The sequence below is a fragment of the Rhinolophus ferrumequinum genome, chromosome 6, assembly GCF_004115265.2.
Source record: "Rhinolophus ferrumequinum isolate MPI-CBG mRhiFer1 chromosome 6, mRhiFer1_v1.p, whole genome shotgun sequence".
NCBI lineage: Eukaryota > Metazoa > Chordata > Mammalia > Chiroptera > Rhinolophidae > Rhinolophus > Rhinolophus ferrumequinum.
The window spans coordinates 50274686-50302673 of NC_046289.1; the positions used below are offsets into that span (position 1 = coordinate 50274686).

Here is a 27988-nt window from a genome sequence, read left to right on the forward strand (position 1 = left end):
TCCTGGTTCCTGTGTCTCCGACCCAGCCGCCAGTGAGACTATAGTGGTGTGACTCCCCTACCTATGGCTCCGTGGGTGTTCCTTTTTGGCCTCACCATGTCCTGCGTTCTTGTTTGGGGAGCGGGACCAGAGACCCCGCCGGACGCCCCGCACGACACTTGGCGAAGTCGGCAGGATCCCCTGCACTACACTTGAGGTATAAAGTTAGATTGTTTACTCGAGATCTTTCTTTTTTCATAATGTAGTCATTTATCTCTGTAAACTTTCCTCACAGAATTGCCTTTGCCGCATCCCATAAGTTTTGGTATGTTGCATTTCGATTTTCATTTATTTCAAGATTTTTTTATTTCCCTTTTGAGCTTTTTTGACACATTGATTATTCAGGAATGGGTTAATTTCCACATATTTGTCAATTTTCCAGTTTTCCTCCTGTTATTGATTTCTAGTTGTATACTATTGTGGTCAAAAAAAGATACTTGGTTTGATTTCAATCTTCTTTAATTTGTTAAGACTTGTTTTGTGGCCTAATATAAGATCTACCCTAGAGAATGTTCTGTGTGCACTTCAGAATGTGTATTCTGCTTCTGATGGGTCGAATCTTCTCCATACGACTGTTAGGTCTCTAGTCAGTCAGGATTGCTGTCCATGCTATGAGGTAGTGGGGACCACTGGCTGGGTTACCTGGCTAGGTAGGGCTACTGGCTAGTGGAGCCAGTAGCCAAGTGAAGCATAGTCAAGGGGAGCCTCTAACTACTAGGCTCTGCAATTACCTCTGGTTGGGTGTAGTTGCAGGCTGTATTCCCTGGCAGAGTGGTGCTGCTGGTTGCACTCCATGATTGGGCAGGACGACAAGGTGGGCTCCACAGCTGCACCTGATCAGGTGGGGCCCCAAACTGTGCTTCCTGGCCAGATGTTGCCACTGGCTAGGCTCCAAATTCATGCACAACAGCAGGCTCAGCTGTGCAAATGTGCCTGATCATGTGGGGCCCCAAGCTCTGCTCCCCAGCCAGATGTTGCCACTGGCTGGACTCCAGGTTCAGGCAGAGCTGCAGGCTGGGATTCAGGATCATTCAGGACCTCAGGCTATACTCCACAATTGAGCAGGCTGCTGGTTGTGCTTCACTGTTCAGTGAAGTCACTGGCCAGACTCCCTGGTCTGGCGGGGCCACCAGCTGTACCTTGTAAAGGGTGGGGATGGAGGATGTGCTCTGGGATCAGACGGAGTTATTTTCTGTGATCCCTGGTCAGGTAGGGTCACAGGCCATGTTCTGCTTTTAAGCAGGGTTGTTGGCTCAGTTCCATGCCTGGGCAAAGCTGCAGGCTGTTCTCAACCATCAAATGGGGCCATAGGCTGGGCTCCAAGGCTACCTGGGGTCACTGTTCAGACTCCCTGGTCAGGTGTGGTCAGAGGTTACAGCTTTTATTGTCAATTATTATATTTTGTAGAAGTTCTATTTGGTTGTTTTTCAATTCTGACTGGTCATTTTGATAATTTCTTATCTCTTAGACATACTTTCAAAATGTGTGTGTGTGTGTGTGTGTGTGTGTGTGTGAATACACATACATACATTTATACACATATACTTATTTTATCCAATAATTCTTATATATGCAACATTCAGCAGTCTGATTCTGCTTTTTGTTGTTTCTCCTGACTCTACCACTTATGTGGCTTTTCTCCTTGTATTGTTTTACAATATTTGATTGTAAATTCACGTTCCTTAGTATTTCATCTGTCTGTGGGAAGGTTTGAAGACTGAAGATTTGCATTTGCTTCTGCTGGACATCTCAGGCCACTACCAAATCAGTATCATTCTAAGATAAGTATCCACTGTGGGTTTCTTCAAGTGACTTGGGTAATGTGAATTCTAGTTCTAAATCCATCTAAAGGTGGTGTTGTGGTCCTGAATTTTCAAGAAATAACTTTCATTCCTCTACCCAGAGCCAAGATTTAGACAGGTAAGTTTCCTTATGATCTCTAAATAGGATGGGATTTTTCCTAGTTAATCCAACCAGGTTTCACCTTTTGAGTCGCTTTCTATTTCACATAGGCCCCAGGCTTTGTCTCCTTTCCTCTGTGAACAGCCTTTGTGTGTAGGCTTCTAAACTTCAAATTGTAGGAAAAAAATAAAGATGTTCATGTCTCCTGACTAGTACCGTGTTTCCCAGAAAATAAGACCTAACTGGAAAATAAGCAGTAGCAAGATTTTTCAGGATGCTCGTAATATAAAATAAGCCCTAATGTGTCTTTTGGAGCAAAAATTAATATGAGACCCAGTCTTATTTTTGGGGAAATACAGTAGGGCTTATTTTATATTACAAACACCCTGAAAAATCATGCTAGGGCTTCTTTTCTGGTTCGGTCTTATTTTCGGGGAAACACAATAATATCTCCTAAGGCAATAATTCACTTAGAAAAAATACTAAGATTTTCTTCCTATGTGATGGAAGGAAGAGGACTGGAGAGATCTTTCTGTACTTGGTTGGCCAGCTTGTAGGATCTATGAGAAATGGTGACATAACTCAATAATTATATAAATATGATAATTAGAGGAAAAGAAACATGGTTTTCATTAAGAGAATTCCTGTTAAACTGGCAACAACCCTGAAACAGCATTAAACGTAGAGGTAATGAGATGTAAGAGCCTGGAGAATGATTAACTTCAACTTTCTACAAGTGTCTAACGAAGTTCCATACTGAAGGCATCTTTAAAAATTAAATTAAGTACACATATATGTGTGTATACACACATACACAAGTACACACACAGATACATATGTAGTCCCTGCTGCCTCTGCTCTGGCAGGAATATGCGAAGCTCATGAAGCTTCACGACAGGAAAAGGTGTATGGTTTTCTGATAGAGCATAAGAGCAGCAGATGAGTTTCTCTGGGGGCAAGTGTAGTTTAAAATGTCACCATAACAAAATGTGAAAGTGTAGCAAACTCCTATTTTAGTCATTGTTTGATCAACGCTCATCCAATGCCTAGACTATAAACTCCACAAGGATAAGAACAGAGTCGGTTTTTCTTCATTCCTGATCCTCAGCACCCCAGCCGGTGCTCAATAAATATCTATTGAATCAACAGATGAGTTATTATCCAACTATTATTACTAAAAACAAACAGTAGGAAGGTAAAGTGACAGTATGCTACATGGAAAATTTTCCTTTGAACTTCCAGTATTGTTTTCACTTTGTGCAATAGATAAAAACAAAGAGGCAAAAAACTAGTACTGAATAAGCTCATAAAGAACTTTTACCAAAAAAATGTTTATAAACTGATTCCTTACTTAGTATCCAGAAGTTGAAGCTGGTGGTTACTATCTCTGTGGGACATTTTCAGTTTGGTGCTTTGCTCTGATATTGACAAGTCCACTCTGTTCAAAAGCTGAGAAATCTGAAAAAGAGACTTGGCTTGTAAATATCACATCAAACCTTTTCACAGGTAATTTCAGAAAACTCTTAGAAAGCAATATTCTAGTCAAATGGCATGATGATTCTATCTAATTTAATACATTCATTTAGGAGTTCACCTTATCTTTCCCCTTCCGTTTGCTTTCATACACACCCATCAAAAATCAAGACCCAGTGGCACTGCCAAAATATTCATTATGCACGGAGCACTAAACTTTACAGGTCTCTGATGAGCTAGCCCAGTTCCTGCTCAGGAACACTATTTCCATCTGTTGGCAGAATATATAGTCATTTTTCAAAGTGAAATTTCTACTGTTAATGTGGCTGCTAGTCACAGAGAATTTGGAATACTTATCATTTACAAATCCATTAAGTTCCCAGATTTACCTCCGTACTATTCAGTCATCAGAAAATATAATTTGTAAACTACATCCTTCCTACTCCTTTCTCCCACTGCCTACCTATTTTTCCCTTGTCTTTTTACTAACATTTAACATAAAACTAGTGCTATAAGAAATGTCTTTATTTTCTGCAAAAAATTATGATGTTCAATGTTCCTTACTTAACGATTCTTGGAACAAGTATTTATCAGATCCAGAACAAAGAAAAAGTATATCTCTTTTTATGGATTTCTACATCTATTTTATGTAGCTAGGCTACCAAGAATCTTAATGTTTCCTTAGCATCTATTTTCTGATGTAATAATTCTATCCTTACTCATTCTTTGAAAAAAATTATTGGACTTGACATTTTATTCTCTTTTTTTCATGGTTTTATAATATCTGTGTTTTTTTACATAAGTAGATTTAGATACTTATTGGATGTAGTGAGGACACCAGTATTTTTAGTCCAATAAATTAACCAGATATCCAATTTTACTAGAATAGTTTCTCTTTAAAAGAAGAATAATGAGTAGTAGGGCAGATACTTGGGGAAAATCATAGAAAGACAGGCCCCATTATGGCAAAGGGAAACTTTTAAGTGGTCAAAAAACAAACTGTGAAATGCCATGAAGTTTGCTTTGTGAAATTCATCTGGAATTTCAAGGTGAAATACTCTGAAATTCATTAGCCAGCATACCCCCTAGCTTTGTCCTATCTTTTCCCCACAAACAGACTATGGGATTAGGTAGAATGTATGATGGGTCCCAGTGAATATAGTAACTATTTCCTGAACCAAAAATTGGAACAAGTGGCATGTAAAAGACTGCTTGATCCTTACCTGTGTAAGAAGCAGTTTTGGAGTTATAATTTAGAATTTCTGGCATATATTAATTGTTTTACGAATGAAGGGAAAGAATCTTTGAAATTAGCACTGTACCGAAAAATCTTGGCGTTTTGGTTGCCATCCTAACGAAGGACCACTCTAGTGACTTAGAAGGAAGGAAGAAGTAAAGAAAAGAGATGCTTATGCTGGGTGTCCTAGCTACCGTGTTTCCCCAAAAATAAGACCTAGCCGGACCATCAGCTCTAATGCGTCTTTTGGAGCAAAAATTAATATATATTACAAGACCTGGTATTATATTATATTATATTACTATATTATATTATATTATACCCAGTCTTATATTAAGACTGGGTCTTATATTATTAATTTTTGCTCCAAAAGACGCATTAGCGCTGATGGTCCAGCTAGGTCTTATTTTTGGGGAAACATGGTAGTTTCTCCTATAAGAAACAGTTAATTTAATATCATGTTATTCTTAGCTCAGAACAAATTAGCACTTTTAAATGGCTACCTGAAATATGTCCTACCTGTCCCTCTGCATCTTTGATTTTCGTTTCCAAGATAAGTTTGGCAGCTTGCTGTTCCTTGTTCAAGTGTTGGAGCCCCTCATAGGTCGTTTTGTGTTCCGCGGAGAGTCTGGCTATGCTGGCGTCACATCTGCCCAGGCAAACACCAAAGCTAATTCGCATTCAAGTTTAAAAACAAGCACTAAGGCTTCCTTATATAATATAAAATGCACTATGAGTCATTATTTATTTATTTTTTATTAGTTTCAGGTGCACAAGACAAAGTAATACTTAGACGTTTATCATTTCTATCCCTCACACTGTGGACCCCCCTCCCCCCATCCACATCTCTCTGACATCGCACCGAGTCATTCTTTTTCACAGAGGATCATATGAATTCAGAGAGCTGTCCTCATTGTGGTTTTTAAGTTAAACCACAGGGATGTGCTTAAGAAGACTAGAGATGTAACCATCAAAGGAGCAAAGGCTTTACAATGCTCATGAGTACAAAGCCATCTACAAACCCATATGCAGTGAGGGTCCAATTACAAAAGACTTAAGAGTGTGCCGGAGGTGGTCTGGCATTCTCCAGTACCACCCCTGTCCTTTCTTTTAGTTTTAAATAATTTAAATTTTTTTTCAATTACAGTGGACATACAATACCGTGCTTCCCCGAAAATAAGATCTAGCCGGACCATCAGCTCTAATGCGTCTTTTGGAGCAAAATTAATATAAGAGCCAGTCTTATTTTACTATAAGACTGGGAATATAATATAATATAATATAATACCAGGTCCTATATAGTACAATGTAAGACCAGGTATAATATAATATAATATAATATAATATAATACTGGGTCTTATATAATATAATTTAAGACCAGGTATAATATAATATAATATAATATAATATAATATAATACCGGGTCTTATATTAATTTTTGCTCCAAAATATGCATTAGAGCCAATTGTCCGGCTAGGTCTTATTTTGGGGGAAACAGGGTATCACATTAGTTTCAGGTGTACAACATAGTGATTAGACATTTATATAACTTATGAAGTGATTCCTCTGTTAGGTCTTGTACCCACCTGACACCATACATAGTTATTACAATATTATTGACTATATTCCCTATGCTGTGCTTTACATCCCCATGACTATTTTGTAAGTACAAATTTGTACCACTTAATCTCTTCTACACCCTTCACCCATCTTCCCAAGCCCCCTCCCATCTGGCAATCCTCAAAATGTTCTGTCTGTATGAGTTTGTTTCTGTTTTCTTTATTTTGTTCTTTAGATTCCACATATAAGTGAGATAATATGGTACTTGTCTTTCTCTATCTGACTTACTTCACTCAGCACAATACCCTGTAGGTCAATCCATGTCACTGCAGATGGCAAGATTTCATTCTTTTTATGGCTGAGTAATATTCCATTGTATAAATGTACCACTTATTCTTTATCCATTTATCCACTGTTGGACACCCAGGTGGCCTCCACACCTTGGCTATTGTAAATAATGCTGCAATGAACATATGAATGTACATGTCCCTTCAAAGTAGTGTTTTGGGTTTCTTCGGATAAATATCCAGAGGTGGGATTACTGGGTCCTTGTCTCTTGTTATAATCTTTATTTTAAAGTCATTTTGTCTGGTATAAGTGTTGCTACCCCAGCTTTTTTTGTTGTTTCCATTTCCATGAAATAGCTTTTCCCATCCCTTTACTTTCAGTCTGTGTATATCTTTGATCTGAAGTGAGCCTCTTGTAGGCAGCATATGTAAAGGTCTTGTTTTCTTATCCATTCAGCCACCTTATGTTTTTGATGGGAGCACTTAATCCGTTTACATTGAAAATAACTGTTGACAGATATGTAGTTATTGTCATTTTATTCATATTTTTTATCTTTTCTTTCTGTCTTAAAGAAGTCCCTCTAACATTCCTTGTTATACTTGTTTGGTGGTGATGAACTCCTTTAGCTTTTTCTTCTCTGGGAGGAGAAGAAAAGAGCTCTTTATCTGTCTTTCGATTCTAAATAATAGCTTTGCTGGGTAGAGGAATCTTGGTTATAGGGCCTTGCTTTTCATCGCTTTGAATATTTCCTGCCAATCCCTCTGGCCTGCAAAGTTTATGTTGAGAAATCAGCTGACAGTCATATGGGAGCTCCCTTGTAAGTAATTAATGGCTTTTAAGATGCTCTCTGTCTTTAAACTTTGGCATTTTTTAAAATATTTTTTTTAATTATTAGTTTCAGGTGTACAAAATAATGTAATAGTTAGATATTTATACCACTCACAAAGTGATAACCCTTCTCCTCCAATCTACTACCCCTCTGACATCGTATATAGCTGTTACAGTTCCACTGACTCTATTCCTTGTACTGTACTCTCCATCCTTTGACTATATATGTATATATTTAATTATAGTTGACATTCATTATTATTCAGCTTCAGGTGTACACCGCAGTGGTCAGGCATCTACACCGTCCATGAAGTGGTCTCCCTAATAAGACAAGTGTCCATCGGATACCCTACAAAATCTTTACAACATTATTGATTATATTCCCCAAATTGTCTTTTGTATCCCATGGCAATCTTGTGTTTACCAATTGTGCTTTCTAATCCCCTGACCTTCTCCCTCATCCCCACCTCCCTCCCATCTAGCAACCCTCAGTTTTTCTTCTATATTTCTGAGACTGTTTCTGATTAGTTGTTTCATTTATTCTATTCTTTAGATTCCATATGTAAGTGAGATCATATGGATTTGTCTTTCTCTGTCTGACTTATTTCACTTAGCACAATATTCTCTAGGTCCATCCCTATTGTTGCAAGATTTCATTCTTCTTTATGGCCGAGTAATACTCCATTGTATAAATGTACCACAGTTTCTTAATCCAGTCATCTACCAATGGGCATTTCAGTTGTTTCCATGTCTTGGCTATTGTGAATAGTGCTACAATAAACATAGGGGTGCATAAATTTTTTCAAATTAGTGTTTTGAATTTCTGTGATAGATATCTGAGAGTGAAATTGCTGGGTCATAAGGTAGTTCCATTTCCAGTTTTTTGAGATACCTCCTTACTGATTTCCATAGTGGCTGCACCAATCTGCAATCCCACCAGCAGTGCACGAGGTTTCCCTTTTCTCCACATCCTCGCCAGCATTTGTTATTTGTTGATTTATTGATGATAGCCATTCTGACTGGCATGAGGTGATATCTCATTGTGGTTTTTATTTGCATTTCTCTAATAATTAGTGAAGTTGAACATTTTTTCATATGTCTGTTTGCCATCTGTATGTCTTCTTTAGTAAAATATCTCTTCATGTCCTCTGCCCATTTTTTAATTGGGTTATTTATCTTTTTGGTGTTGAGTTGTTGTTTTTTTATAAATTTTGGATATTAACCCCTTATCAGATGTATCATTGACAAATATCTTCTCCTATTCAGTAGGATGTCTTTTTGTTTTATTGATGGTTACCTTTGCTGTGAAAAAACTTTAGTTTGATGTAATCCCATATGTTTATTTTTTCTCTTACTTCCCTTGCCTGAGGGGAAAGATCAGTAAAAATATTACTAAGGTAATGCCTGCAAATTTACTTCCTATATTTTCTTATAGAAGTTTTATGGTTTCAGATCTTACATTTAAATCTTTAATCCATTTTGAATTTATTCTTGTATACGGTGTAAGGAGGTGGTTCAGCTTCATTTTCTTGCATGTGTCTGTACAGGTTTCCCAGCACCATTTATTGAATAGACTGTCTTTACCCCAATGTAAATTCTTGCTTCCATTGTTGTAGATTAAATGACTATATAGGCATGGATTTATTTCTGGGCCCTCTATTCTGTTCCATTGATCAATGTGTATGTTTTTATGCCAGTACCATGCTATTTTGATTACTATAGCCTTGTAGTATGATTTGATGTCAAGTATCGTGATACCTCCCACTATATTCTTATTTCTCAAGATTGCCATGGCTATTCAGGGTCTTTTATGGTTCCATATAAATTTTAGGATTAAACTTTGGAATTTTAATTATGATATGTCTTGGTGTAGGGCTCTTTGGGTTCATCTTGTTTGGGACTCTGTGCTTCTTGGGCTTGTATGTCTATGTCCTTTGCCAGGTTAGGAAATTTTTCTGTAATTATTTCTTCAAATAGGTTTTCAAGTCCTTGCTCTGTATCTCCTCCTTCTGGTACTCCATTGATACGAATGTTGGTACACTTGATGTTGTCCCAGAGGTTCCATAAACCTTTTTTTTATTATTATTCTTTCTTCTTCTTGCTGTTCTGATTAGTTGTTTTCTGCTACCTTATCTTCGAAATCACTGAGTTCAGCTGCAGCTTGTGCCCTGCCTGGGGCCACCTAGAATGAGCCCGAAAACAATCCACAGATGGCCACCTGGGAAGGTGCCTGGGAGAGGCCAATCCTCGCACCGAGACTGGCTTCCTCTAATGCCAGGCTTGTAGCTACTCAGCAAGAAGTATGGGGTACACTGAGCCAGATGCTGTTTGTGTCGAGTTGAGAGATTTTAGGAAAGTCCTCAGCATTAGCCAAGACAGGCCATTTGTATGGATAAGCCACTGGAAGTGGCTTCGGTGGGCCTGCAAGTTGGGTGGGGTAGGGTCTCAGGGAATCAGAGGGCGGGGAACAGTGTCACACAGGTTAACGGAGACTCAGATATGGTGCCTAAGTCTGCATGCTTGGAGTAGTGAGGGCTCAACAAAGGAAGAATGTCTTCTGCTAGCACTTCTTTCTGGGAGAAAGCTGCGCCTCCAGCCCTCGCCGTGAAGCCAGACAATTGAGTTCCTCCCCATATGTCCCTGGTACTTTTCAAGCTGCTGCTCCAGCACTGGAGCTCAGAGCAAGTGAGTCCATCAGCAAGTAAGTCTGTGTATGGGCCCTTTAAAAGGAACACCTGGGACTCTGTCACACTCTGTTGGTTTTCACAGAGTTGTGGGGACTTCTTTTCCAGGCACTGGAACCCTGGGCTGGGGAGCCTGGTATGGGGCTAGGAACCCTCACTTCTCAGGGGGAATCTTTGCAGCCAAGATATCCCTCCCCATTTTAATTTGCCACACATAGGTGTGGTACCCACCCTTTCCATGTCTCTGCCCCTCCTACAAGTCTCCATGTGGCTTTTTCTGTATATCCTTAGTTGTAGGATCTCTGTTCAGCTAGACTTCAGGCAATTCTCATTGGTGGTTGTTCTGTAGTTTAGTTATAATTTTGATGTGATCATTAGAGGATGCAAGCACAGCATTTATCTACTTTGTCATCTTGACCAGAAATCTCTCCCACTTCTGCCCTTTCAAGTTTGGGGCCTCTTTGGATTTCAGAGGCAATTTCTGTCACATTTGAAAGTGCTCCTCCTAACCTTTTACCAAATCATCTGTAAGGCTGTATGCTCTGAGTGGGGTCCAGAGCAGGGGAAAGCCCTGCAGCTGGTCTAAGCTGCAGTGAAAGCTTCTCTGCCCCCCTGGGACTTACAACTTGACAGTTCCTATAGTGCTCAAAGTATTGGTGGCAGATAAGTTGTATAGGAAGCCTCTGTCTAGCCCTAATAGGAGAGTCACAGAATGGACCTTTAAGGACTTAGAGCAAACTCATCCCTGGTCTAAAACAATCACTGATGCTTTAAGAAGTAGCTGCTGGCTTGCTAATAGACTACAGTAGAGATGGCACACCTAAGCATGGGACATTAAGTGACCATGCAATCTGGGAAGTCCACATGAGTACCAAGCCATAAAGGTGGGCACTGAGCAGCATTCCATCTTTGAGGGAAAGGGGTGTATACTGATATCAGGCTTGAACAGGTCCTAAAGGCATAAGTAAATTACATGAGCCCCAACTCCCATGGCATCTACTCCTGCTACGGTGCCAGCTTTCCTTCAACTCATACCTATGGCCTCTTGAGTTTTTGATGACCAGGTGGACTGAAGGAGAAAAAGTCAGGCCTGATTTACAGATGGTCACACCCAATATGCTAGCATCTTCTAGAAGACTGCTGACACTTTAAAAAGAATGGGAGAAAGTGGCAAGTAGACAGATGGTTCAGAAGATAGAGCAAAGCATATGTTTTGCTACAGCTGGTACTGAAGGCTTGTTGGGGCTCTATATCTGAAAGTAATAGAGCCCCCGGGGCGCTATTTTAGTTCCCACGGGGCCATTAAGGCAAGAACTGGCTCCACTCACGATAGGGTAACTGAAACCAGAGGCTTGAGTGGGGCTCTACCAGCTATGGAAAACATGAAAACCAAACAAACAAAAAACAAAAAAACAAACAAAAAAATCAAATGAGTTTAAAATAAATATGTTTAAGATACCAAAAAAAAAAATCAAAGACAGATTAACATCTATCAAGAGAACTCTAAATTAGTAAACAAAAACAGACAGAGATGAAAGTAGAATAGTGGACAAGAAAAAAAACTTAGAAATCCTGGAAATAAAGTATACATAGAGTATTCTGCTACATGAGATATCTTAATAGGCCTGACAAACTCCAGATTGGACATAACTGAAGACAGAATTAGTGAATTAGAGAGTAGTATCAAGGAGTTCACTCAGAATGCATCAAAGACAGATTTAAAACATGAAAAATAGTTAAGAAACCAGGAGCACAAATAAAGAGATGCTCACATAGGTCAAGGAAGAATTGAGGAGTTCCAGAAGAAGGAAATGGAGAGAATGACAGAGAAGCAGTATTTAAAGTGTGAGTGCTGGCAACAACTAAAACTGAGGAAAGACATGAGCTTGAAAGTATTTAATGAATACAAAGTGGGATAAGTAAAAGTAAATAGAGCATGGTGAGATTCAGATAATCCATGATAAATCAGGCTAAAGACGGGTAACCTACCAAAGACTGACTGTAAGACTGACAGCACACAATAGATATCAGAAGACAACAGATATCACAAGATGATGGAGAAGAAGTATCTTTTAAAAATTGAGGGGTAATAACCTACCATCCAAGAATAAGTGCAAAATAAAGATAAAGACAGTTTCAGACATACAAAGATGAAGAAATATATCACCCACAATCCCATACAGGAGTCACTAAAAAATGTAATTCAGTAAGAAGAAAAAAGCACTCAGAGAGAAGGGGTGGGAGCAAGAAATAATGGTGAGCAAACTGAGAAAAATGTTGGAAAATATAATTTATTGTAGACTCTGAAGAAAGTAAGTTCCAAGTTCAACTATTCACCCTTCTTAAGTCCTTACATGGTATTGCCTCACATTTTCTCTAACTTGAACAACTTGTTTAGCTCAGTTATTTTGTCAAAATGCTACAATTCTTTTTAGAAGTAACAGAAAAAAATTTATTAGGACAGATTTTTTTAAAAAACATTGACTTAAATGTTTAAAACACTAAAAAATATTTTAAAACAATCTGACAAACTGCATATGTGCATTCAAAAAATTTCAATATTCATAATAAAATATACACAAATTAAAGTAATAATTATGCCACTGTTCTTTTGCATTGGTAATTTTTTTTAAATGTTAAAGCCCAACACTGGAGTTTGTAGATTGCAAGTGGGAAAATAAATTTTACAAGCTTTCTAGAGGGCAACTTGGCAGTATGTATCCCAAATCTTGAAAGATGAATATATTTCTATGTACCTTTTGATCTACCAAAAGTGACAAAAAAATGTATTCACATGACTTGTATTTCATCTTTTGTTATTGGTATATATTGAGTATTACAATTTTAATACAGTTTTTTTCTTTCTTAAAATGTGTATACATTTTTTTGGCACCCTCTGTAGGTATTAACCCCAAAGAAACAAAACTGTGAGCAAAGAAAAATCAAACTAAATTATCTGAATCATTAGAGAAATTAAATAATTATTTTGCAGTAAATTATTTCACGTCTGTCTCCCTGCTAGATAAAAGACAAACTGCATGTCAGGAGGGATGATGACTTTTTCATCACTAAAACTCTAGTGTCCAGCACATTGTCTTACAGGGAGTACAGGCTCAATAAGTATTTGTGAATGAATAAATATAAGGCCTATTTACTATATACCATGCACTGTACAAGATATTTGACATATGTTATTTCACTTAGTCCTCACAAATCACTTCCATTTCACAAATAATGGTTAAAAATGACACCAAATACGGACCCATCTTTTTTGAGTTCACGAATTTTTAGCAAAATATTATTTAAATCATCTTTGTGTAAATCTGAGGTTTTAACATACCATGAAATACAAAAATAATATAGAAAGGCATTATTTTCCAATCCAAACGTAAGTTTTCTGGATGGAAACTGTGAGGTATCACTACAGCAGACCAGTTGCACCATCTCTACAAAGGTGTTCAAGGGACTGAATGTGTGTGAAAAAGTTATTTGGAAAGATCTCAAAATTATCCTGAAGCTCACGGCTCATGATTTTCACTAGCTATAGCTTGGCTTCAGCATTGTGTCTCACTTGTAAACAAAAATACTACCACATAAATTTCCATTAATACAAGAGTGGTTAAATACATTAAATTATGGTATATACATGGAGCAGAATACTCTATATCTAATTAAAAAGTAGGCTAGATCTATGTGCATATTGGAAGGAGGCCCACGGTATATTATCATGTGGAAATATGAATAATATGTATAATACTTTGTAAAATTAAAATCACACTGTTAGGTAATTATGCTGCAAATCATTATATTACTACAATGATAAATTGTTATTTTTATAACTATGGATGAGATAATCCTAAAAGTACAGACACCAAATTGTTAACACCAGTTACCTCTAAGGAGTAAAACAGAGATGGGACTAGCGAGTCTCCATTTTCTTTTTATCACTAGTACATATCACTTGTGTACCTTTATAAATAAAGGGGCAGAGAGGGCAGCGAGGCTGGAAGGGACACGGGGTGGATACCAAAGCCTCCCACCGAAAAACATACTCAGTGAAATCAACTCTGGTTTTCTTATGCTGTTATAAAAACAATGTTATTCTTACTCTCAAATGTTTCAGAAGAAAATTTTATATATGAAAGAATAATAGAGTAAATGGAACAAAAAGTTATCAAATGGTGAAACTTGCACATTTTTATGTTTGAAATTATATATAAATACATATTTATATATAACATATATATAAAGAAGTGGGGAAGCAATATGGCTATTTCAGCGAATAGTTGAATCAAACACATCATTCTTGTCTCTTTAAAAAACAGTCATGAAAGACAGCTTTAGGGTTCTAACATAGCTGTGTGCATGCTCAATAACTTTAGTTAAACAAGAATTTGGAATGAATCTGTTGTCCTATTTCATCCTTGATGTTTTATATTACGGATGAACCAATAATGTTCTCATTCCCTTTTCCCGTCTTTGGGCAGCTATTTCCCAGGTACACTTCCTGGTTGTGGCCATCAGGTGGCAGAATGACTCTATTGCTTGGCCATCAGATCAGGGATGACAGGGAAGCAGTCAAAAGTCCAACAGGGTCTCAAAAGGTCTTGCAACAGGTATGACTTGGGCAACATGTGTAAGCAGAACTCTTACAGCTTGTGACATCGTAGCATAGCACACCAAAAGCAATGACATTTAAAACATTAAATTATTAAATTACTCATCTCCCATATAATAATACATATATGCATACACACACACATAATTATTGTATTTATATATCCTTAAGCCCTTAAGTGCTGGTAATAATTTAATTGAATCAGGCCATAGAGGAATTTGTGTTCCAGGGCATTATCAAAAACAGTAGAGCAATCTGCCAGTAATTAGTGGAGCCTAAGATTTGGGTGTAATACCAACAGAGGCAGACAGCTTAATAAAAGATTAGGGAAAGAGACGGTCAAAGAGAGCCTTGCTAAAACCACTGTCACTGCAGGGTGACAGCGCACCCTCTGAGCAGTGACATCAGAGGCTCCTATTGCGGAGTAAATAGACATCATTAACACAGTCCAACCAAGTCACTAAACAAACAAACAACAACAAAAACAGACCCGGGGAGTGTGTGTCAATATCCAGGATTACAACAATACAGTACTGAAAATGTCCAGTTATTAACAAAAATTTTGAGACATGCAAAGAAACAGAAAAATGTGAACTACACACAGGGAAAAAAGCAGGCAAAAGAAACTGCCTGTGAGAGAGCACAGATGTCAAATTTAAAAGACAAAGACTGAAGGCAGCCATTATAAATATAACATGATCAAAGAAATAAAGAAAACATGCTTTAAAAAGTAAAGGAAGGTATAATGACAATGTTTCATTAAGTAGAGAATATCAATAAAAAGATAGAAATGTTTTCTTAAAGAACCAAATGGACTCAATTAAGAAAATGAAAAGAAAACAGAATGGGGAAGATTTTTTTCAAATCAGATATCTGATAAGAGAATTACATCTGGAATATATAAAGAACTCCTACAACTCAGTAATAAAAAGACAAATAACCCAATTTAAAAATGGGCTAAGGATCTGAATAAACGGTTGTTCAAAGAAGAGATACAAATGACCAATACGTATATTAAATGATGTTCAACACCATTAGTCATTAAGGGAAATGCAAATCAAAACCACAAGATGCCGCTGCCCACCCACCAGGGTGGCAATCATCAAAAGGACACACAAGCGTTGGTGAAGATGTGGAGACTGCCCTCATACGCTGCTGCGGGCAGTGGAAAATGGTGCAGCCACTTTGGAAAACAGTCTGGCTGTTCTGTTCCGCAAAAGGTTAAAAATAGAATTACCCTATTATTCAACTCCTAGGTATATATATCCAAGAGAAATGAAAACATATGACCACCCAAAACCTTGTACGTAAATGTTCATAACAGTGTTATTTATAATAGCCCCAAATCCCTAATCTGATGCTGTCCAATTTATCTATTTTTTCTTTGCACCTGGGCTTGCTTACCTCATGGAAACTGGTGCAACTGCCTCCATCCCCAGATTCTTCTCTAACATTCTGGCACCGTGCAACAAACCTCATAGAGGAAAGTGCATGGGGCCACTGAGTTTTGGAAAAATGAAGAAGACAGACCAAATGACGGACCAAATATTCTGGTGAGAACAGGAAAGCTAAACTCTCTGAGGTCTACTTTAAGAGAAATGGGGAAACTCTGAGAAAGTCCTTTTTAGGGTGTGCTATGCTTAGTGGGGATACAGGTATCTCTCATTTCAATGGTGACTCTGCCTTTGGCCCTCTGAGCTGGCTCTACAAGGGAGGTATCAAGGCAAGTTTCCCATCAATTACATCAGCAATGGATCCAAAACACTACGGAATAAAATCTGAAATAATATAGCAGGCTAGTTAGCAATTTAAGGATATCACTGAAAAAGTTCATAGATACTCTGTCAACACAATAACAATAATCAATGCAAGAAAGCCCACACTTTGCCAAAGAATTTCTATTTCACATGAGTTTATTTCAACAATCAATGTCTCATTAGCACTATAGGGGAAGGATGAATATATAGCCACAGAACAAAACAAAAATGTGTGGCACCCACAACACACTTTTTTGATCATTTCAGAGTAAAAGTATTCGTTACAGAGAAGGAACAAGGTGGGTAGAGAAGTTAGTAAGAAACTGCAGAAGAAAAATATAAAATTACTAAAAGTATTTCAAAATAATTTCTCCAGTTTGTAATTAGAATCAGGAGAATTTCACAGCTGAGGATAATTTTACTGCTGCTGCCCGAGATAACGATAACAGCCCCATTTTCTGCATGTTCACTCCCTTCCATGCAACTGCACTAAGCCTCTTCCATATATTGCCTCTCTTACTCTTCATCTGCAACTAAAGTGACCAGGGAAGATCCTCACAGTTCTCCTGAAGCCCTTACTCTGCCCGGCAGCTCTGAAGTTCTTCTAACTCCTCACTGTTCTGAGAGGTTCCACAGAGCTGGGGGTTCTTTTAAGCCAATCTCCACAGGAAAGCTTCAAGTTTTTTCCATCCTATTATGTTGACTTTCTAGATCATCATTCTTCCAAACATTTATTATCTACTGTTTTCCAGGGACTGTTCCAGACAGAAAAATAAAAGATAGTACTCCACCCCAAGATAGAGAAGACAACAGAGAGATTAAACAGAACAGAGAGCTAGGGGAGCTCAGGAGAGTGGGGGATCAGGAAAGACTTCCTGGAGGAGGTGACATTTGAGCTGAATTTTAAAGGCTGACTAGAAGTTGGCAAAGAAGGGGGAAAGGCATGCTGAGTATAAGGATAGCATGTGCAAAGGCATAGATAGGAGGGCATGCCCATGCAGGGAACAGCACGCAGTTGATCACTGCTGAAAGGTACAGTGCAAGGGTAGAGGTGAGAGGTCAGAGGGTTTCCATCCCCAAGGGTCATACTAAGAAGACTCACTCGGGCAAGGACAGAAAAAACACAGAAGAGTGGTCAACCAGGCTTCCTTTCAATCCAGGGGGCCCTCTGCTATTAAACTGACCCAAATACACATGCCCAGCGTGCAAGGCCCTTCAGGTGTTGTCTATACAAATACCTCCTCACACGAGCACCCTATGCTTCAACGAGGCCTTGGATCCTGTGAGTCTCTTTTTTCTACTCCCACCCTTTGCAGACCACTCTCGCCTTCACCTCAGGCTGTTCGAACAGCCTATAAACTCCCCAACTCCTGTGTAGACTTGTACTTGACCCTTAACAGCGGCAGAGGGCAGAAGAGGCCAGGAAATACTTCAGGGCCTGCTGGCATTTCTAACAAGCTCCCAGTTGACATAGGCTGTGGGTCCACCGAGCACAGCTTAAGTAGTGAAGGGTTAGAACAGCACTTTTCATACTATCTGAGGTGAAAGAGCTCTTTTGGAAATGTCCAATCTATCATGGACCAATACTTTCAGAAAACAAAATAAAAATATAGTCAATAATATTGTAATAACTATATATGGTGCCAGGGGGGTGCCAGACTTATCATGGTGATCACTTCGTATATAAATGTCTAAGGTATATAAATGTCTAATCACTATGTCGTACACCTGAAATTAATATAATGCTGTATGTCAATGGTAACTGAAAAATAATAAAAAGTAAATGACAAGAAAAATTAAATTTTAAAAAAGACATGCAAAATCTAAGTCCCAACTTTGTATTATTGGATGCAATAAACATAATCCTCCCCTGCTAATGACACGGGTCAGCTGAGCAACCCTTGAGTTGCTCCATCACCTTCTTCCACGCACACAACTCCAATCGCAGGCACACAAAAAAATCACGGCCTGCTCATAACCAAGTCTAACTCCCACTGTTAGATTTTATGAACAAAGGAGGGGATGTATGAGAAGGATGCAAAGAATGTGCTTTGGGGCGTCATGAATATATTCCCCACTAAAATGAAGTTTATGCAAAACAGCTTGCGAGGAGTAGCGTCCCAAACATTTGACCACCTACCTTGCCACTCTCCCTCGAAGATCTCCCAAACCGGAGAGCTGACGCAGCTCCAGAGTCTTTAAGGCAGAATTAGTTCCGTAGCTAATGTTGTCCCGGGCACGGATCTGCTCCTGGAGTACCTGGGCATCACAAAACACACAAGGGAGTCACTTAAGAATGTACATGATGCCACAAAACCATGTCATTCTTTGGGCAAAAATAAGACTGTTTAACTTCTTTCGTAAGAGGCTCCTTTTTAACAGTCACCTGATATATACAGAGAACCAGGGGCTTAGAAAGAGAGGGAGACCTTAGCGATCATACCTGCACCAAGTCCCTTAATTTACCAATAAAAACGCTGGTCCTTGGATGTCGAATGACTTGATGGAGGTCCAGCTGCAGGAAGAGGCAAAGCCCAGACAAGGACTCTGGACTCGGTCTGTCGTTCAAAGCTCTTCCCACCACTTCCAGGCTATTTTTTGATAGTCAATCCTTATATTTATTAGGAAGTAACAAATCAAGAGCAAGGAGGGGAGGGGAGACATCAGACAGGTCCAAATTGTGGTTCCCCCTACTGTGTAAATGTGTAAAGTTCCCCTACTGTGTGATCCTGGGCAGACGTGTAAAGTTCCTGAGCTTCCTTTTCCTCATCTGATAATAGGAATGGTAACCATGCTTAAGGCCACTGTGACTAGTGCATAAGATGATGCATATAAAGAGCTTAGCACAATGCCTAGTACACAGCAAATACAGCAAATGCCAATCTGCTTTCTAGTACTTATTTGATAACAGTATTTACACTGGAATGGCAGAATGGTGTCTCATAGGAAAGACATGAGATGATAGCAGAACTGCCTGAAGATTAGGTGACCCCACATAGGAGCATGACCTCATGGAGCATCCATCCTGGGAAATCTTCAAAGGAATGACAGACATGATAAGGCTATCCCTGGGGTTTCGTGAGCACATAGTAGGGGCTGCTGACATGGGCCAAATCCACATAGGACCCCTGTGAGGGAGCTACGCAGGATTCCCATGTTACCCACAGCTGACATGATACGTCCATAGTCACACAGGGAGCGAGCGGCTAGCCAGGACGGACCTAGTGGACTGGCCCCAGAACTCTGCAATGCTGCCTGCCCCAAACAGGAAAGAAACTGAAGCTGAAGCTGAAGCACTGAAACAGACAGAGTAGAACACCTGAGTCCTAGGTGGCAGGAGACCTCTCAGAAGCAAACGGCTACATCAGATGCTTCTTTTGAACATTTTCTTGTTCTTTGGCATACCTCTTCCTCCCCACCCCGCTTCCTCTACCACATTCTGTCCTTCACACTCCCCGTCACCACTGCCACCTTTTCTCTTTCTTTTCAAAGAAAAAGCTTGTGGTTTCTTGTAGCCTTTTCCTTACAACCATTTTTAAAACAATTTTTCTATTTGCTTGATATCAGCTTAAATATGTATTAATTCTTTCTTGTTTTCTTTGCTTGTATTCTTTTTTGTAATATGTAAAGATGAGTACTAAGTTCCTCTATTTTTATTATTTCTTCCTTAATAATGAAGATTTTCTTTTTTAAGTATAGTGTTTTCTGTGTCCACAGGTTGGGTGTGAAGTGTTTTCTTTTTTATTGTTTTAATTTCACTTTTGAATTCCTCTTTGATCTAAGGATTACTTACAATTGTGTTTCTTTATTTTCAAGCAGTTAAGTGTTTTTCATCCTTGTTACTATTTCTGATTGTGCTGGATTATGATTAAAAATATGTTCTGTAATATTTTTAATGTTTTGAATATATTAAGGTTTGCCTTGTGGAACATGATTGATTTTTTTATTAGTTTCAGGTGCACAAAACAACAGAGTGATTAGACATTTATGTACCTCAAGGTCAAAGTGATCACCCCAATAAGCCTATTAGGCGTCTGACACTGTACAGTTATTACAATATTATTGACTATATTTCCTATACTGTACTTTATATCTCTGTGACTATATTGTTATAATTGACATTCAATATTATTTTATATTAGTTTCAGGTATATAGTACATTAGTTAGATATTTACCGAGTGATCCCCTTGGTAAGTCTAGTTTTTACAAAATTATTGACTATACATAGTTTTTACAATATTATTGACTATATTCCCTCTACTGTACTTTACATCCTGGTGACGATTTTGTTACCACCAATTTGCACTTCTTAATCCCTTCACCTTGCTAACTCAGCCCCTAACCCCCTCCCATCTAGTTATGATTGATTTTTTAAATGTTCCATGCAAAAAGCTACTCAAGGATGGTAGATGAGGGTAAAAGGGATCAAATATATGGTGATGGAAAGAGAACTGACTCTGGGTGGTAAACACACAACGCAATATATAGATGATGGATTATAGAAATGTACACTTGAAACCTATGTATGTAACTTTACTAATAATTGTCACCCCAATAAACTGTAATTTTTAAAAAAGCTATTCAAGGAACAAAAGTTCAAAATTGTTAGACTGAATCTGCTGATTTCATTATTCATTTTTTCCTAGATCTTATTTATTTTTATCTACTGAATCTCTCCGACTGTGATAAAGGTATTATGAATTCTCCTACTGTAAAGTATTTTCATTAAGTTATCACATTTTTAATACTTTTTAATATATATTTTTTGCCATTTTATTTGGTACATACGGATTTGTGATAAGTGGCCATAACTGTTATATAATAAACTTCCTTATCTCTTTTAGTGCTTTTAATATTAAGTTTCACCTAACCTAATATTTACATTGATACTATGTTTCATAAATAATGAAGCAAACACTTGTTTGATCTAATTGTATACCAGGCTCAGTTCTAAGTGCTTTAGGTATGTTAACTCATGTAATCCTTACAACACCCTATGAGGTAGTACTATCGTCCCCATTCCCCAGGTGGTGAAATCTCAAAGTAGTTAAGTAACTTGCCCAAAGCCAGTCAAAAACTGACTGAGCTGGGATTTGAACCCGGGAGTCTGGCTCCACAGACTGCTTTCAATCATGACACTACGTTGCTTTATTTGTTTGTGTTTTCATTCATCCATTCATCTCACTTTATACCGGGGGTGCCAAAAAATGCATACACATGACTTGTATTCATCTTTTGTTATCAGTATATATTGAGTATTACAATTTTAATACAGTTTTTTCCTTTCTTAAAATGTATGCACATTTTTTTGGCACCCTCTGTATTTACAATTTATGTTGCTTTTCAGTATTGCTTCCTTTCTCCTTTTCCTAATTTTGACTGGTTTAATCAGGTTACCATTGATTGCCTTTCCTCCCCTGGTTAACTGGAGAATGTTCCTGGACACTGCTATTCCATGAAGGGTTACCCTCCCTTTCCCAACGTTCATAACCATACACACGTCTACTCCAGGCTCTGTTCTTGCCCACGCGACACTCCCCCTCTCCTCAACACATGACACTTATACCACCTTTTTGTCCTCACTCTTTCACCCTTCAAACCCAGATGACTTATTTGAAAGGATTTTACTTTTCTCTCCTCTTGCCCTTCCCCACCTCAGTTAGGTTTTGCTAACATAACTCAATAGTTCTAGTTGGGCTATCATTAGAATTTTGCCTGTAGAATGTCTTTTCTATTCCAATAATTTTTTTTTCTTTTTTAGCACTTTTGTGACCTAGTTCCAGGCATTTCTCAATACCCATTTACATGAAATGATATAGATCTTTTCTTAAGGACCATTGATTACCTTTGTGCTTTTCCTTTTCCTTTTCCCCTATCTTAGGGTCTCTGAGCAAACTCATTGTGTTTTGGTTAGTCTTTTCTCTAGCATTTTCCTCAGAACAGACACTTGGATGAAAGACTCTTTGAATTCCTGCCATGTCAATAATCATCCTTCCCTCATCCAGAAGGGTGAGTGATAAATTGAAAGGGCATAGATTTCTTGCCTTAAAGGCCTCCCAGTCAATGTCAAGGCTGACAGGAAGTCAGATGCTTCTTCTTCTATAAATACCCTGGCTCCTTGTACCTAGAAGCTTGTAAGATTTTTTTCTCTCCATCTTTGGAGTTCAGAAATTTATCAGAATACAAAATATAATATTAAAGTATAAAATATTCTGAATATAAAATATAAAAGAGCCACCTAACTGTGGCTCTTTAAAAAAATTTTTTTTTCAATTCTACCTAGAACTCAGTGAACTTTTCAATCTATAGTCTCAGATTTTTTTTCAAGTCAGGTAAATTTTCTGCTGCTATGTAACTACGGTTTCTTCATCTGTTTGTCTCCTTTTGGAACCCGTATTATTCATATGCTGGGTATCCTGGATCTGTCCTCTAAGTCTTGTATCTTTTTCCGTATAGGTTTTTTCCTCTCTCTTTGTATTTGGCTCTCATATTTCACCATTTTTTCTACTTTGCCTTGTGCCAATTAATTCAATTCATAAAAGTAACCATCCTTGCTTGTCTCTAGTTCGTCTACTGACTTAAAGATTTAAGTTCAGGAAAGAAATTCTATGTTGTACCAGGATTTCCTGAAGTGTTTTGTCTTAGTCAGTGGGGGCTGCTATAACAAAATACCAGACTGAATGTTTTACAAACAACAAACACTTATTTCTCGCAGTTCTGAAGGCTGGGAAGTCTGAGATCAGGGTGCCAGCATGGTAGCATGCTAGGGAGAGCCCTCTTCCTGGCTTGCAGACAGTTGCATTTTTGCTGAATCCTCACATGGTAGAGAAAGGAAGCCCTAGTCTCTCTTCCTCTTCTTATAAGAGCACTAATCCCATCATGGCGCCCGCCCGCATGAACTCATCTAAGCCTCATTACCGCCCAAAGACCCCACCTCTAAATGCCCATCACATGGGGGTGGAGGGGAGGGGAGGGCTTCAACATATTATTTGGGGAGGACACAAACATTCAGCCCATCACATGCCCTAATTATTGTTCATTCAAGGTCTACCTGTATCCTATTTCATTCAGGCCTGCTCTAAGTGTTGTACTTCTTCTTCTCTCCAGCTGCTGGGCCCCCCTTTGGTGTGACGTTTCTTTTTGTTCTCTGCTCATTGGAGTGAGATTAAGCCACCACCTTCCCATTACCTCCTGCACAAATCTAGGGGTTTCTTAAGGATACATTTATGTGTATCTATTTGTAACTATTTATTTCTAGAAATTTGATGATTTCTGATATACTGACAATTTGCAAATGAACAGGAAAGCCGCATTAGGTAATATAATTTGCATGAATTGTTTTTGTGCTCTCTTTTCTTAACTATTTTTAAGTATAACATAAATGCACTTACATACATTGTTTAGAATTTTCAAACTTCCTGGTAAAAAGTAGAAATTCGGAATGTGAGGATTCAGCTTTCCTTATGGGAGACCTAGTTGGAGCCACTATAGATGGAGTGTCAGCGACAGTTGAAAAAACAACAACCATAAAAATACCTTCACTAAAAGGAATTTGGAACTGCTAGACCTATCTGTTATTTGCCATAGTTTCTAGCTTTTTCTGAATGAACTTGCTCTATTAAGCATGCAAACCAGTTACAATCACCTGTGAATGACAAAACGTTAGTCATCCCAACACATTCTTGCAAAAAAATCTTCAGATCTGACTAATCGGTTCTGACACTCTCCCACTGATAAAAAGGTGCTGGTGTGTGCTCTCTTTCAATAGGAAGTAACACTCGTTAGTTATAGTTAATAGAATGTAACACTTATTTTATTTTTTTATGGAATGCTCCAAAACTTTGTTTATAATAAGGCTTAAGACTTGGGGTTCTCACATATCTTTGGGGTTCGTAAGTATTCCCACGTGGCTTGTTAAACACACAAATTCCCAGGCCCCACTCCCAAGAGAGCCAAAGCTAGGAAAAGGGCCCAGACAGTTATGATCCGTAGACCATTCCTGGAGCAGTGCTGTATTAGATACTGTGCAAATGACAAAGGCTCTAACCAATCATTTCATCTGAGTGGTTTCTCATTCAAAAAATCACTAAGCAAAGAAAATGAACAGCAATTCAAAAAAGAGGATTAAAAAATAACTAAACACTTTTTTTTTAAAAGTTCAACCTTTCTAGTAAGCAAAGAAACAGGAAATAAAAATCATGCCCTACAATGCACCACTGTGGTGTGGCGGCTGTGCACGCGTGGGGACAGGAAGTATGTGGGAAGGCTGTGCATTCTGCTCAGCTCTGCTGTACACCCAAAACTGCTCTAAAAAATAAAATCTTTTTAAAATTGAAAACTCCCAAAACATACCATTTCTATCTATTAAAGAAGCAAATATTTTTAATTTATGATTCTAAAATGTCTATCAAAAATTGAAAATACACTGTTGGTCCTTCCTGATATGAAGCATGATCCGTCAAAATATATTCATAATGTTCATAACCTTTGACCCCGTCACTCTAGCTCTTAGAATTAATTTTAAAGACAATAATAAGAAACATTACAAAAATATATGCATAAAAATGTCTTCATAATGCAACCTACATACCATGTATTTTGCAAGCTATCTACACAGTATATTATACGTAACTGGTAAGAGGTTCGTGGAGGGCTTTTATTAGGATGATGTAAAAGTAATTGCTGTTTAAAAGGTTAAAATAATTGCAAAAACTGCAATTACTTTTGCACCAACCTAAAAAAAACCAGGGAAATGTGTACAATTTAATGTTAAGCAAAAAGAAAGGGTACAAAATAAATATACAGCATGATTCCAGCTGTGTATAAGATATATAGAAAATAATACTAGAATTAACATTTTGTTCATCTCTAGAGAGGGATTACATTACTTTTATAACCAGAAAAACAAGTGTGTATATGCTCTGTGTGTGTGTGTGTGTGTGTGTGTGTGTGTGTGTGTGTGTGTGTGTCGGGGGGGGGTTAATGCTGAGAAATAAGAAAAGCCCATTTAACTTTCAGAATCCTTATGCAGATAAATAAAATATTGTATTAGAAATGCTTTTTTGAATACTAAAAAAGAATTATATCTGAGCTTAATATTCACATTACTGAAAGATTATGTGAAAACAGAAGGCATTAGAGAACATATTATTTAAAGGAATTCTATAATGAAGCTTTAGAAAAACAATCCCTCTGTAAAGCCAATAATGTTCCCTAATTTGTCATTCTGGAACAATAAATCATCATGATGTATTTACTTAAAAAGGTCACAACCCTACGTATATCATCAACTCTCTATTATTGCCAATTCAATCAAAGAAACTGTTTTCTGCATGCCTACTATGTGCTGGGCGCCAGGCCTGCCTTTAGGCAGCTCAGCTGCAGCAGGAAAGACTACAGGGTGCTAAGTGTGTGGCCTAAATCTATACAACAACATATTCCACACAAGCAGAAAGAGGCCAACCACCTTGAAAAAGTGATGTCCCAAGTCTTCATTAAATTCTTTCTAAGATATGGCCTGTCTTTAAAGCAGCTCCCTTCCCAAAGACAGTCGGGAATGGCACCCCGATGTGAGCCCCACAGTGGACGTCATGCGTCTTATGGAAAAATGATGAGGACACATGTCCTGGGTCTCACCCTCCAGACGGGCCAATGTTACCTAGGAATGACCAGGAAAGAAACAGCTGTGTTTCTCCTTCTCCAACTCTTGCTAGATTTGTGAGGATTTGGAAGTGAAAGTGTAACTCCAGTATCACCCGGAGAAAGGCCCAACTTCAGCAGAGCAGGGCCTCATGGGATAGTATCTCCCTACGTGCCTTTTTAATCTTCACACTAGGACTTAAAACTCCCCCGAGTTCCAGCCTCATATAGCAAACTGCCTTCTTGGCATTTCCACCTAGACATGCAATGGGCCCCTAAAACTTGCCTCGTTCTAAACAGAAGTCTCTCTACCCCCGCAGCCTGGGGGAAATCCTGTCAGTTCTACCTCCAAAACAGAGCCAGAATCCATCCACTTCTCATCTCCATAGTGACTCCCCTACTCCAAGCTGCCTTTACCTTGCCCCGGAACTGCCATGGCAGCCCCTAACCAGTCTCCCTTCCTCCATTCTTGCTCCCTTTCAATCCTTTATGCAGTAGCCAAAATGACCTTTTTGAAACATTAATCAGTCTGTAAGCAACACAAGGGCAAGAGTTTTTTATCTGTTTTTTATCCACAACTATAACCCCAGCACCAAGAGCGTGAATGAATTAAATTCCTTTGCTTAAAATTAAGTAATGGCTTCCCATTTCCAGACTCCTAACTTCCCATCACAGCTTCAAGGCTAATGATCTGGTCCTATTCCCTAGCTCATGACACTCAGTCCCGCTGGTCCTCTTGCTGTTCCTCAAACATGCCAAGCTTCTTCCTACTATGGCCTTGGAACCTGCAGTTCCCTCTCTCTGGAATGTTCTGTTCCTTGTGTGTCTCCTCCCCCAACACCACCACCTTGGCGTGGCCGGCCCCTTTCTGTCATTTCAGTCTCAGCTCACATGTACCCTTACGTTCCCACCACCCTTCCTAAAATAGCCCCAAAATCACACTCCATCATTTTATCTTGTTATAGCCCTTGACTTACCCTGAAAGTCTAACCTTGTCTCACCTTGGTTACTTAGCATCTACTACCACCGCACACCCCCCGAAACTCCACTAGAGTGTGCAGCAGGCCTAAGAACAGGGGCCTTGCATGTCTGGGTCCCTCCTGAGGCCCCAGTGCCTCTAACAATACCTAGTTCTCCGCAGGTAGCTAAGTAATTTATCAATTAATTTAGCTCCATGTTCCAGGATTTGGTCTTCCACATTGAAGGCTCAGAGACTATAGCTAGCTGATACCTAAAAATGATCAGGTCCTCAAAGATGAACTCAGACAAGCTAAAATGTACGGGAGACAAGCGCAGACACCAAAACACCAATTTGTTAATGTACAATGAAAAACCTCAATCAACAAAACTGAACAAATACTCAAATTCCATTCAATTCACTGTCTTCACCCCCTAGAGTCAAGCCACATGACAAGCCAAAAACAGTGAGTAGAGTTAAAACAACATGAATTTGGATAATGTGATGGCTAATTATGTCAACTAGACTGGGCCATGGGATGCCCGGAGAGCTGGTTAAACAATATTTCTAGGTGTTTTTGTAATGGTATTTCCAGAAGAGATTAACGTTTACATTGGTGAACGGAGTGAAGCAGATGGCCCTCCTCAATGTGGGCTGGCATCATCCAAACCCTTGAGAGCCCAAACAGAAAAGGAGGAAGGTGGAATTTGCTTTCAGCCTGACAGAGCTGGGACGTTGACCTTCTACCCTCAGCATTCCTGGTTCTCAGGCTTTCAGTGGACTGGAATTGACACTATCAGCTCTCTGGCTCTTAGGCTCTTCAGGCCTTCAAACTACACCAGCGTTCCTGGGTCTCAAGCATGCCGACGGCAGATGGTAGGACTTCTCAGTCTCCATAATCCTGTGAGCCAATACCTTTCAATCAATCAATCAATCAGTCAATAAGCTCCTATTGGTTCTGTTTCTCCGGAGAACCCTGACTAATACAGATGATAATCACCAA

At 38.7% G+C, this 27988-nt stretch overlaps 1 protein-coding gene across 2 annotated transcripts in view; it reads right to left on the reverse strand.

Moving 5' to 3' along the window:
• The window catches only part of FAM81A (family with sequence similarity 81 member A), a 66428-nt gene that overhangs the window by 10802 nt on the left and 27638 nt on the right, over window positions 1–27988 (reverse strand). For both annotated transcript variants that reach the window (XM_033106964.1, XM_033106966.1), the window contains exons 4-6: window positions 18528–18646; window positions 5171–5300; window positions 3293–3399 (exon numbers count right to left, since the gene is read on the reverse strand). In XM_033106964.1, coding sequence (XP_032962855.1) covers window positions 3293–3399; window positions 5171–5300; window positions 18528–18646 — 356 coding nt within the window. The remainder of the gene's footprint in view (window positions 1–3292; window positions 3400–5170; window positions 5301–18527; window positions 18647–27988) is intronic.